Here is a 13,817-nt window from a genome sequence, read left to right on the forward strand (position 1 = left end):
TCTACAAACCAGCGTGAGGGATCCTCTGTCTCCCAGCATAGGAGCCTTGCACAACTCCTTGGACAACCCCTTACTGTCTCCTAGTAAGTCGCTCATCATTTGGAGCAAATACATGTGAGTTGTCCTCTCTCCCCCAGCACTGGGCCAGGTCCTGGAGACGCAAGAGAGTGTCTCCACCCATAAATCATTGAATGGGCCTGTACAGTGCACTATGGAAACAGAGAGAAGGGCAACCTGTCCATTACCCTGAGGGATAGGATGACTTCCTGGGACGGCCCCAAGGTGAGCTGGGATCATACAGGTGAAAAGAGGGCAGCAGCAGCATTCAGGGGCTGAGGGGCTAGAGGGGTGTGACCCACTCACGGCCAGGAAAACCACTGCGAGCAGCTGAGTGTCAAGAGTAAGGCAGAGACTTGGCCACAGTCAGCAGCAGCCAGGAAGAAAATGACCTGTTAAAGCGCTTAAGTGGAAACAGCGTTGTGATGTAGCGTGATGCCGGCATGCCAGAAAAGCACTGGAAGATGGTCCAAGTGCCTGGCCCCTGCCGCCCATGAGGGAGAGCCAGATGGTCCAAGTGCCTGGCCCCTGCCGCCCACGAGGAAGACACAGATGAATGAAGCTCCCGGCTCTTGGCTTTGGCCTGGCCAGCCTGGGCCACTGTGGCCTTTTAGGGAGTAAAGCAGTGGATGGAAGACCTCTCTCTCTCTCTTGTCTTTCCCTTTCTCTCTGCAACTCTTTCAAATAAATAAATAACGTAAATCATTTAAGATTTATTTTTTAAATTTTTATTGAAAAGGCAGATATACAGAGAGGAGGAGAGACAGAGAGGAAGATCCTCTTTCTGATGGTTCACTCTCCAAGTGGCCACAATGGCTGGAGCTGAGTTGATCTGAAGCCAGGAACCTGTACCTTCTTCCGGGTCTCCTATGCAGGTGCAGGGTCCCAAAGCTTTGGGCTGTCCTTGATTACTCTCCCAGGCCACAAGCAGGGAGCTGGATGGGAAGCGGGGCCACCGGGACTAGAATTGGTGCCCACATGGGATCCCAGCACGCTCGCACCAGACCCATAAATCTTTTTTTTTTTTTTTTAAGAGTTTAAAAGCGAGCTGCTATTACAGCACAGCACAGCACAATTAAGCCACCACCACACTCCATATCAGAGATTGGTTTGAGTCCTGATTGTTCCACTTCCAATCCACCTCCCTGCTAAGGCACCTGGGAAAGCAGCAGAAGGTAGCCCAAGTGCTTGGACCCCTGCACTCACATGGGAGCTTCAGCCTGGTTCCAACCCCAGCTGCTGCTGGCATTCTGCCTTTCAAATAAATAAAATAAACCTTTTTTTTAAAAAAAAGTTTATTTATTATTTTACCATTTAAACATTGCTCTGGCTGTGTGAGGTATAATGTGAGAATGCATTTTAAGAGAAACTACACAGTCTAGCAAGAAAGCCTAGTGGCTAAATTCTCGCCTTGTATCCACCAGGATCCCATATGGGCACTGGTTTGTGTCCAGACAACCCCACTTCCCATCCAGCTCCCTGTGGCCTGGGAAAGCAGTTGAGGATGGCCCAGAACCTTGGGACCCTGCGCCCACATGGGAGACCCAGAAAAAGCTCCCGGCTCCTGGCTTTGGATCAGCTCAGCTCTGGCCATTGCGCCTTGGGAAATGAACCAGTGGGTGGAAGATCACTTTCTCTCTGTAAATCTGCCTTTTCAACAACAAAAATCTTTAAAAGAGAGAGAATGAAGCTATAGAATGTCTGCTGGTTTACAGTTCAGGGGAGACAGAAAACTACCCCATGAAGCTGCTAGTGACAGCACATAAACACAGCAGAAATGAAAACATCAAGGACCAAACAAACTGGCTAAAGAGGGGCAGGTATGCGGCTCAGACGGCGCTCTTGGGAGTGGGCGCATGGAACAGCGAAAGACAGCAATTGGGAATACCTACATCTCCTACCACAGCGCCTGGGCTGCAGTCTCAGTTCTGCTCCCAATTCCAGTTCCCCAGGAAGCAGCAGTTGCTAACTCAGGTGGTTGAGTCCTTGAGACCCACGTGGCAGAGCTGGGTTGAGTGCTCAGCTCTCAGCTGAAGCTTGGTCCAGCTCCCGGGGAGTGAAACAGCGGATGGGAAATCTGTTTCTCTCTCTGTGTTGAATAAATTAAAAAAAAAATGTGTAACTGTTTTTAAAAAGTGCTCTGAGAAATACTGTTCACTCAAAGAACTAGTAAGAGCAGGCCACAGTGCCCAGGGTGACGGGGTTGAAGGCAGGCCTGAGGTTTCAACTGAGTCTCTGTGGGTGGGTGTGATGTGGAAAGCAGCGATACAAAGCCTTGAGGAATGGACAGAGCGAAGAGCAAGCAGATGACCCAGTGCCAGCCCCCGGGGCAGCTGCGCAGTTACCCTGTGAGGCCCACGGGACTGATGCCCGGGTGATCCCCAGACCAGCCAGGCCTGAGCCTCTCCGGCAAGATGTCTCCGCAGGAAGGGATTGTGGCCAGGGTTGCACATGCCAAACAGATGACCTGACCACAAGCCTGCAGTGAACATCTCTGGGTGCCCCGCCTGTCCCATTGCCATGGCAATAGAACTATTTTTTGGGAGGGGCGGGGGAAGGAGCTGCTGGTGGTCAAATGCAACCGGCTGCTGTCTTACTCAGAGGCTGAAGCTATGAAAATACATTGTTGGCGTTTTTGGTCAACAGAGTGTCATCATCCCCATAGAGATTCTAGAATGGCCAGCTGGGCGTGATAAAATGATACTGTGCCTTTCTTCCTCTAAGCCACGTCTGTCGGGGTCTGCCTCAAAGGCACAGACCAAATGAGGACTGCTCAGCAGCTCCCCTACTGCCTCGGGGATGAGATCCAAACTCCCTAGCGCCGCCTGCAGGCACCTGCTAGCACTTTCTCCCTGGCCTGCCCTCTTTCCCCAAACCTCCCACCCTGTCTCTTGCACACCTCAGCCACCAAGCTCCCCCACATCCCCTGAACACACCTGCATGAACACCTTTGCCCTGACTCTGCTGTGAAGGCTCACTTTTTTTTTTTCTGGAGAGAGTTCAGACAGACAAAGCCCATCCACTGGTTCACTGTCCAGATGTCTGTAACTCCTGCGGTTGGGCCAGGGCTGATGTTGGGAGAAAAGAACTCAATCCAGGTCTCTCCTGTAGGTGGCAGGGAGCTGACTACCTGCTCCCTCCCACGATAAGGATAAGTGGATGCCAGAATTGGGCATGGAGCCACACAACGAACCAGGGAACTCCAACATGGGACATGGGTTTCTTTAAGATTTATTTATTTTTATTGGAAAGGCAGATATACAGAGAGGAAGAGAGACAAAGAGGAAGATCTTCCGTCCGATGATTCACTCCCCAAGCAGCCACAATGGCTGTTGCTGAGCCAATCCGTAGCCAGGAACCAGGAACTTTTTTCAGGTCTCCCACATAGATACAGGATCCCAAAGCTTTGGGCCATCCTCGACTGCTTTCTCAGGCCACAGGAAGGGAGCTGGATGGGAAGCAGGGCCGTTGGGATTAGATTAGAACCGGCGGCCATATGGGATCCCAGCGCATTCAAGGCGAGGACTTTAACCACTATTCTATCGTGCTTGGCCCAGGACATAGGTTTCTTAACTGACATTCTGACCACTGGTCCAAATGCCTATTCTAAGTGATACTCACTTTGCTATTATCGTACAACCATTCACATGCATGTCTACTACAGCATGAAGGATTTTGTTTGGTAAACATTTGCTTCTCCCTACTGCCCCCATGCAGTAAGCACCTAAAGGGAAAGGAGCAACACTTGCTCTCCTTGTAAAAGTCCAGCACACAGTCCAGTGTGAGGCTAAGCAGGCTCCATGCCACAGCTGCTCAGTAATGAATAAACAGCTGCCTGCATGGGGCCTGGTGTCTAACTGGACATAAATAAGTCTGCAGGATTGTGAATTTTTAAAGAGACCACATGCTGATTGAAGGGAGGCAGCCTGTACTAGCTTTCTAAACATTTACCACACTTCCCAGGGGGACATGAATTGAGAGATTGAAATCTTCTAGTCACTTGTTCACTTCCCAGATGCCCACAATAGCCAGGCTTGGGTCAGGCCAAAACCAAGAGCCAGGATTCCATCTGGGTCTCCCATGTGAGTGACAGGAAGCCAAGTAGTTGGTCCATCATTTGCTGTCTCCAAAGTCCATGAGAAGCAAGCTGGATCTGATGTACAGCACAGCTGGGACTCAGCCGGCATTCCAGTACAGGAAATAGGCATCCCAAGAAGTGGCTCAACCTAGTGTCAACAACGCCCAACCTCATTTTAGTTTTTGAGGTTGAATTCACAAGGATAGTATGCAAGTCTCCAGTGTACTATTTGCTGCCTTTTGACAAATGCCCGTCCAGTTGTGTGTTCCCCAGCAACCTCTGAGAGGACATCTTTAACACCTCAAAGGAAATCCCCTTGTTCAGATCCCAGTTGACCCCTTCCCTGCAGAGGTGACCACTAATTTCCTCTACCATTCTGAATTCCTGGACTGGTGACGTGTGAGGATATTTCCAGCCGCCTGTCCTCACTCTCCCAGACTCCAGGCATGAGAGCCCATACAGGAAAGTCCTTGGTGGGCTCTTGGGGACACTCACCCACGGTTCCGCAAGCTCTCGGATCTTGTGGGCCTCCAAGTCACTGACGAAATCATGGTAGAGGGCAACATAGGGCTCCAGGTGGATGACCTCCTTGCGGACGGGCTGCAGCAGCAGGTAGGGGCTGGAGTTGGTCTCATAAGAGCAGTAGAGGCTGGGGTTCTGGTAGTGAGTGGGCTGCAAGGAAAGTATAGAAACAGTGGAAGAAAAAAGGGCTTAGGAGCAGAAACCGGCTCAGGGAAACCAAGGCAGAGAAGACTGGCGGGTGAGGGTATGGAAAGTGATTACCCGATGCTTTCCAGGTCAGCTAGTCCACTCATGCCAGCCTTCACCCTCACATTGGGCAAACTCTGGCCTGTCACTCTCAAGCTAGGCTTGTCCCTGTTGGGAGCACTGCACGTGTGCCCTGCCCTAAGATGGCACCGAGGCCGTTCCTCCTCTCAGAGCTTGGCGGTAAACAGGTTTCGGGAAGTGCCTTCTGATTGGCCCACGGCCGCATGCCTGGCGCGTGTGCTGCATGTGATCAGAGTTATGATTGGCATACCTGCCGCGTGCATTGGTGACCTTTAAGCTGATTGGATTAGGATTGTATATAAGCAGTGGGGTTTCAGGAAGAAGGACAGGAAGAAGAAGAAGGAGACGGAGACAGAGAGCAGAAGACTGGGGGGCAATGAGGAGACTGGGGAATGAAGCAGAGAGAAGGGCTAGAAAGGGAAGAAGAAGGAAGAAGTCAAGTCGACCGGCTGGGAAACGGACTGGTTGGAAGAATAAAGTGCCTCTTGAAACAGAGCCTGGAGTATCGGGTGATTTCTTCTGCGGGACGGGAGACCCCGATAGTCCCTCTCCTGCTCTCCTCTGGAGCAGAATCCTACCTGGGAGCCCAGTGTCTGACACAAGCCCTCGTAGGTGTCTCTGGTCTGCAGGTGGGGCACATTGGGTCTCTGGAGGGCAGCTTCTGTCATCGCCTGGTTGGGGCTTTCAGCCAAAAGCCTTTCATATTTCAAGACATTTCTGGCCATCCTCTTGTTATCAGGGCCTGGAAGAGAACAGAATAAAGAACAGGACAGAGAGAACACTGGGCATAGGAGGAGCTGTCAAGGACTCCTCAGCTGTCTGGTCACACAGAACTGGCATCCAGGCTCCCTGACTGGCTCTTATATCAATGCACAGAAGGGTGTAAGAAGAGTAGTTGGCATTAAAAAAAATACTTGGGCCAGGCAGATCTGAAGACACTAAGGGCCTAGGGAAGGGGAGAAGTGCTTGATACTCCTAGACCAGTAAGCACTGCTATATGCATCAGAAGAAAGGCTGCCCTGGGACAGGGCCATGGTCAGTTTCATTATAAAGGGGAAAGACTTCATTCATTCACCCATGCATTCAGTCAATGTTCAAGGAACAGCTACTATGCACCTGATACTGTGCTAGAGGTGACCCTCCCAGAGTTTAAAGTCTATGGGGAAAGGGGACATAAGCAAACACTTAGAACATGGAAATGAGTCCAACAAATTCAAGTCCAGAGAGGCATGGCTGGTAGCAAAGAGCCCAGGTTATTCCCTGGAGGACTAGATATGAATTTACCCTTGGCTCTACCACATCTTTCAAATTCCTTGGCTTGTCTACACATAGAGTAGAGTGCCATGGGACATATGAGTCCCAGGCTCGATTCCCATGTGGCCCCTGGGAAGCCCAGGGGATGTGTGTCTTGCTTGTACCCTCTCTGGCCACCATATGACCCACTCTGGCCTGTAGGCCTGCTTCTCAGAAGGAGGGGCTCACTTGTTCTAGTGCTTGCTTCCTGAGGTGCTTAGCTTGCTTCTCCCCACCACCACCACCTTGGCACAAAAGGAAGCGAGGGCCCAGGAATTACATACATAAACCAATGAAAAACTGCAGAGCTAGACGTGACAAGGGCACCCCGATTGGGCATGTCCCACTTCTCCACCCATGAGCACATGCTTTGGGTTCTCTGGGGGAGGCAGAGGTTTTAATCCATCGGACATAGGAGACGGAGTCAGGTTGGGTGAGCTGTTAGTTCATATGACTTAGCACCAGTGTTTCCAAACCACACAGCTACTTCCGTAGCCCACTGTTGGGTAAAGTATCAGAAAGGAACATTGTCCCAAGCAGGCAATTGCTCTTGTTTTGAGGACTCTCCTCAAATATCAAAATCCAAACAGGCTCCAGTCCCTTCCATAAAATGTAACATCACTTAAACATAACCTATGTACATCCGCTACCATGCTTTAAACCATTTCCAGATGACTTTCATCTAATACAATGTAAATGCTATGTAAACAGTTAAGACATATCATTCAGGAAATAACTTCAGCAGAAAAAGTCTATATATATTCAGGACAGACGTCATTTATTTTTTTTCTCAAAAGTTTTCAGTTTGCAGTCGCTGAGCCCATGGACACAGTGGGCACGGAGGGCTGACTCTACTAAATGGATTCATTCAAAAGCAATGGCTAGCTACACTCGTAAAATCCACCCCCAGGAAATCCTTCAACGTAATTAAAACATGAGCAACTTTGCATCTTATTTTAGTATCTAAAATATCTTCTTAAAGGAAAGGCTAGTCAGCGATCAACCATTAGCATTCAGGGTGAATATATGCAAGCTGAGGGGAGGAGGTACTTTCATCCTGCTGGACTCATCTTGTTTGCAGGGCATCCTGTGAAGAGGAGCTGACACTGAATTTGAACCAGCTGAGCCGGATCCTTGCCAGTCAAGGGAGCTTTGGGTTCAGGGCAAGAACTGTCCTCTCTCTGTGAGCTGTCCCAGGGACTACTCCTTGGAGTATTTCTCCCTCCGGCGGCACCGACAGCACACACTGACTACATTCATTCCTCGGCCTCCCTCCACACACCGGGTCTTTCAAATGTCTATGAAGAAACTGGCTTCCACCCTGGACTGGTTCCTATGGAAGCAACACTGACCTGAACTCGGCTGGGGAGGGGAGCAGGCAGTGGGGTCAAGGAGGGAGGGAAGAGACAGTAACACGGACATATCCCACAGAATGCTGATGGGCTCAGCAGCCAGACTTCCCCCAACATGTGTACTCTGTTGATGATGACAGCTTCATTCGCAGGGATTAAAGGCCCAAAGTAGAAAAGTATGTTCTGGAAGTGAAGTGTAATGGTTGGCTTACTTTTTTTTTTTTTTTTTTAACAAATGTACTTAATTCATTAACTTAATTGCACGTATTTCTGGGCACAGTGTGATAATGTAGCTCCTGGATACAATATGAAATGATCAACTCAGGATAATTAATATTTCCCATCTTCTTAAACATTTATGGTATCTACTGTGCTGAAAATCTTCCAAATGCCTCTCCTCTAGTTCTTTATAGAATAGGTAACAAATTGTTGGGACAGTAGGGTGTCCCTGCTGTGTTACCGGGCATCAGAATTTATTCCTGCTGGCAACCTGCAGTTTGCAATCTATCTGTGTCCTCTCCTCCCTTCCCAGCCTCTGGTGACCACAATTCTAATCTAATGGCCATGAAATTAACTTATTTTGGCTTCTACATGTCAGTGAGAACACACAGTATCTGCGTGTTTCTGAGTTCTAGTTCTTTTGCTTAACGCCACCTCCTCCTGCTCCCCTAATGTTGCATTAATAACAGGATTGGTCACTACTTACTGTAAAGAAGAAATTCTCGAGACAGGCTGAGCGCCCAGGAAACATTTCCTGCCTTGTTCAAAAACAGAAAAAAAAGAAAACTATTAACTGCACTGAGGATACCTCCTCTGATCAAATCATCACATGAATTAAAAAAAATGATACCATAGAATATTCTTTCATGAGTGGACACTAAAGCTCATAAGAAACAGCAGCAGACCAGCTCACGGCCCGCTGCAGACCAGGCTCCTCCTGTCCCTCGCACATAAATGGCTTACTACTGCCCTAGCCAGGAAAGGTGGCAAAGTGAATGACAACAATCTTTTCTAAAGTGCGTAAAGCCGGGCCCGGCGGCGTGGCCTAGCGGCTAAAGTGCTCACCTTGAAAGCCCCAGGATCCCATATGGGCGCCGGTTCTAGTCCCGGCAGCTCCACTTCCCATCCAGCTCCCTGCTTGTGGCCTGGAAAAGCAGTCGAGGACGGCCCAAAGCATTGGGACCCCATACCCGCGTGGGAGACCTGGAAGAGGTTCCAGGTTCCCAGCTTTGGATCGGCACAGCACCGGCCCGTTGCGGCTCACTTGGGGAGTGAATCATCAGACGGAAGATCTTCCTATCTGTCTCTCCTCCTCTGTGTATATCTGGCTGTAATAAAATGAATAAATCTTTTAAAAAAAAAAGTGCATAAAGCCATATAATTACAGGGTGCTGTATGTGGCTCTACTTTGTTATTAAACTTCAATGGCACTCTGAAAGCAGGAGTGAAAATGTAATTCATCCTCGGTCATGCTTCCCAAAGTCCACAAAGTGAGCAAGAAGGAGGTTGAGGGAGAACCGCAGGGAAGTGTTCCCCCAGGACTCAGGGATGGCTAGCCTGCAGCTGTGCAACCCTGGACTTCCCAACATGGGAGAAAGGCAGGGGCTCTCCGGACACACACTGCAGTCAGCACCTGCCAGGGATGGTGGCAGCCTCTGGGCATTGTCCAGGGGTGAGCAACAGACAAATGCAGCTACTCCCAACGATTTCATTTGAGCAAAACTTAAAAGCCCATTTTTAAAAATGATAAAAGCAGGCCCGGCGGCGTCGCCTAGTGGCTAAAGTCCTCGCCTTGAACAAGCCGGGATCCCATATGGGCGCCGGTTCTAGTCCCAGTAGCTCCACTACCCATCCAGCTCCCTGCCTGTGGCCTGGGAAAGCAGTCAAGAACGGCCCAATGCCTTGGGACCCTGCACCCGCATGGGAGACCAGGAGGAGGTTCCTGGTTCCTGGCTTTGGATCGGTACAGCACCGGCCGTTGCGGTCACTTGGGGAGTGAATCATCGGATGGAAGATCTTTCTGTCTGTCTCTCCTCCTCTCTGTATATCTGACTTAGTAATAAAATAAATAAATCTTTTAAAAAAATGATAAAAGCAATAAGAAGCACATTGTAAAATATGACAGGGGCCAGCACTATGGCACAGCAGGTAAAGCTGTGCCAGTATCCCATAGGAATGTTCATTTGAGTCCTGGCTGCTCCACTTCCAACCAGCTCCCTGCTAATGCACCTAGAAAATCAGCAGAAGATGGCCTAAGAGCTTGGGTCCTGCGTCCACATGGGGAAACCTAAAAAAGCTTCTGGCTCCTGGCTTCCACCTGCCCCAGCCCCAGTCATTGCAGCCATTTGGGGAGCCAGCTGGTGGAAGAGCTTTCTCTCTTTAGCTCTGCCTTTAAATTTTTTTTTTAATTTTAAATGAGAAATGCTACTGAAGTGCATACTCTGTGTATTTTGCGTATGATATGGTTTTTTATGATTTATTTATTTTGATTGTAAAGGCAGATTTACAGACAGAAGGAGAGACAGAGAATATCTTGCATCTGCTGGATCACTCCACAAATGGCTGCAATGGCCAGAGCCAGGCTGATCCAAAGCCAAGAGCCAGGAGCTTCTTCCAGGTTTCCCATGTGGCTGTACCATCCCAATGCTCTGGGCTAAGCTCGCTACTTTTTCAGGCCACAAGTATGGAGCTGGATAGGAAGTGAAGCTGCTGGGACAAGAACTGGTGCCCATATGGGATCCTGGAGCTTGCAAGGGAAGGATTAGCCAGTTGGGCCATTGTGCTGGGCTTTTTTTTTTTTTTTTTTTTTTGAGATTTACTTATTTAAAAATCAGAGTTACAGAGACAGAAAGAGAGAGAGAGAATCTTTACTCTTCACCCAAGTCTCCTGGGTGGTAGGGGGGGTCCAAGTCCTTGGGCCATCTTCTGCTACTTTTCTTGGGTCATTAACAGGTTGCTGATTTGGAAATGAAATAGCCAGGACATGAACCAGTACCCACATGGGATGCTAGCTTCGTAGGCAGTGGCATTACTTGCTTTGCCACAATGCCAGTTTCTTGATTGTTTATAGTTTTATTGCACTTTGCACATTTTCGTACCCTGATTAGGAGTATTTTTATGTTAGGAGCCAGAGACTTAGGGCCTTAGACTTGGCCTACCTGACAGCCTGTTGTATTGCAAAAGCCTGCAGGCAGGGCTACAGCAAGCAGGATATTAGGCCAAAACATCCTCTGTAGAGCAAGCAGAATAGAACCTCCACCCTTGTTCCTGTTCAAATAATTAGTTCCTCCCCTGTTTCAATATAGATGATTAGTTCCTTCCCTGCTTCAGTGAAGATAATTACTCCCAGGAAACCCTTCCCTTTCTCCCCCTCCCCTAGAGAAGAAGGTATATATATGAGGAGTAAAAATAAAGAGGAGGCACTCTTTTCCACCAAGTATGAGTGTCCGTGTGTTTCTTGGGCCAGCAGCCCGGCATTCCCAGTCCACCCTCAGGGTTTGAGCGTCGTGTCCTACAGGTCGGGACATTTTTATATCAGTAAAAGTCTTCAAAAATAGCATTTGCAGTGGCCATATTTTATTCCATGCAGAAGCCACATCACAGAGGCCCTAATCTTCTTTTTAAATATTAATAACACAAATTTCTCTATTGTGTATTTAATAGAGGAATAGTTAACTAACCCAGGAATACCTTAGAATGTTAGATATTAGCTAAGGGTGATGGCTTTTCAGAATCTATGGGAAATGAAGAGAATCAAAATATGATTTTATAGTTTTACTGCAGAGCCTTGTAATGAAATAAAAGTATATTTTTGTGAAGAGCACAGTTATAGTTACTTCTGCTGTTCCCATTAAATTGCCTCAGATGCATAACACTAAATGAAACGGAGAACCTACACTGGTAGTACACAATAAGATAATAATAGTCACTTATTTTTATTAAGTACAGGATGGGTATCAGGCTTTGTGCTGAAGGCCCTGTGTATATGAAAACATTTAATCCTCACAGAAACCTTTTACAGTAAGCATCAATTCCATTTCCCTCACACAGATGGGAAACTGAGGCCCAAGGAGGTTAAGTTACCCCAGTCTTCACAGAACCTAAATCCTGATTGACCTAAGTCTATGGCCTATGATTTAATCACTGCATTCATTACTAACACCCACCTGTTTTAATTTTCTAAGACAATGAAAGGTCCCGAGGCCACTTAGCCTTATGTTAGTGGGAGAGAAAGGGATATCAATCCCTGGTAAACCATGTGCTTCCTGCTGGAACGTCTATACACAACGTACTGCAAGAACAGAAGGAGATGGCCAGGAGTGAGAAGAATTCAGCAGATGTCATGGAGGCAGGGGAACCAGAGCTGTGCCTTGTAAGGTGAACAGATCTTCAGCAGGCAAAGCACGACATGGCACGGGCAGGCCAGCTGCTAAGCACAGCAGAAACCTAAGCCCAGGCAGATATGGGAACACAAAACACAAGTAACATTTGGCGCAGGATTAAAACCCTGTTTTTCACAGCGAGCTCTTTGACTTATTTTCTCCGAGTTCCTCCATATCGATTCTGCTTTTTCTTCCTCTTTTAAAATTCAATGACTTCCCTCACTTTGCCAGGTCATGTTATCCTGAGTGTTAACACGAGGCAACCAAGTAGGACTGTCAGCAACTGGGCATGCAGACATTTACCTGGATGCCCAGGAAAGGAACAGGGTTTTGAGGGTAAACTTATTAGGTATCAACACATGGGTCTGGACCACCCACACCCTCCTCCTTTTTCTCAGGAAAAAAAAAGGTGGGCTTGGGGCAGCGTGAAAACTGGAGTGTAGAGATGGTTTGATTCACTTGCCAAGTTGCAGGGAGTTGGGGCCCTTGGAGATTGTTACAGACTGTTCTGGAAGGTTGCACAGCACCAGGAGGAAGAGAGGTCACCCCTGCATGGCAATACCATGGCATGGGATCTGGGAAGAGTTCTGATTTGATGAGAGCATGAGGTGACCCACACCTCCTATGAACCCAGTAAGCATTGCTACATGCATCAGGTCCTGCTGCAGGTGACAAGACAGGACCCCTGTGGGAGACACTGACTGGGGGAATGGCCAACATGCCAGAAACAGCACCAGGCTGAGGCCGACAGACGTGGGTCCTAATCCCAGCTCTCAAAACTCTGTGACAAAGATTTTTATTTTTTGGGTCTCAGTTTACCTAAATTGAAAGAATAAAAGAACTACCCTAAGGACACCTTTGGCCCTGTTGGGAAAATGAAACAGGAGAAGGTACATAAAATGCTTGGGAAAAATTATAAAACATTGCATCTCTCTCTCTCTTTCCACATCCCCTTCCATTTTTTTTCCTCTGCAGAGGAAAACTTTCTTGTGACAAGCTAAGCAAACGGTGGGAAGCAACAGTTCTCTCTAGAAACTGCCTTTTGAAATGTTACTTTTCTGGGCAACAAGCCGCACTTACTCCCCTACCTGGAAATAAGCAAAGGCCAAGTGATCCAGGGCATCTTCTAGACTTGCCTCATCCTCCGTCTTCCACTCCCCGTAGGATCCACGGAAGAGGCTGACAGCCTCCTCCAGCCAAGGAATGGCATGGTAGTAATCCCCCATGTCATAGGCCACCTGCAGGAGACACCAGGCCATCACTCAGGACTCAGTCCACAGATGCAAGAAATAAAATGTCCGTTCCAAGGGTGAGGAGGGATTGGGAACCCAAGAAGACAGATTTTAGTTTTCAATTCCACTTCTTGAGCATCAATTCTATACTCTTGTCTGTACCAGGTGGCAGGCAAATTCAGGGTTCTCTCATTTAAGGAATTTCTAACGAGGTAAACTATCCTGAGGGAGAAGGTGGGGACCTTGGTATGCTTCCTGGGAGAAGCAACATTAGAAAGGAACCTTCCTTGAAGGAGAAGGCCTGCACTACGCAGATATCGAGGGCAAGAGCATTTTAAGACAAGGATAGTACGCCTGGCGCGGTAGCCTCATGGCTAAAGTCCTCACCTTGCATGCACCAGGATCCCATATGGGCACCTGTTCATATCCTGGCTGCTTCACTTCCCTTCTAGCTCCCTGCTTGTGACATGGAAAAGCAATCAAGGATGGCTCAAAGCCTTGGGACATGGCACCCACGTGGGAGACCCAGAAGAAGCTCCTGGCTCCTGGCTCTTGGCTTCAGATCAGCTCAGCTGCAGCCATTGTGGCTACTTGGGGAGTGAATCAGCAGATGGAAGATCTTTCTCTCTGTCTA

General features: G+C 48.4%; 1 protein-coding gene across 2 annotated transcripts in view; it reads right to left on the reverse strand.

The window, feature by feature from the left end:
• The window catches only part of P4HA3 (prolyl 4-hydroxylase subunit alpha 3), a 37,451-nt gene that overhangs the window by 8,503 nt on the left and 15,131 nt on the right, over positions 1-13,817 (reverse strand). The window contains exons 4-7 of one of the 2 annotated variants that reach the window (XM_058663572.1): positions 13,040-13,189; positions 8,276-8,327; positions 5,503-5,666; positions 4,631-4,807 (exon numbers count right to left, since the gene is read on the reverse strand). In XM_058663572.1, the coding sequence (XP_058519555.1) occupies positions 4,631-4,807; positions 5,503-5,666; positions 8,276-8,327; positions 13,040-13,189 (543 nt within the window). The remainder of the gene's footprint in view (positions 1-4,630; positions 4,808-5,502; positions 5,667-8,275; positions 8,328-13,039; positions 13,190-13,817) is intronic. The other variant, XM_004590040.2, reaches the window with a different exon arrangement.

The sequence above is a fragment of the Ochotona princeps genome, chromosome 4 (assembly GCF_030435755.1).
Source record: "Ochotona princeps isolate mOchPri1 chromosome 4, mOchPri1.hap1, whole genome shotgun sequence".
NCBI lineage: Eukaryota > Metazoa > Chordata > Mammalia > Lagomorpha > Ochotonidae > Ochotona > Ochotona princeps.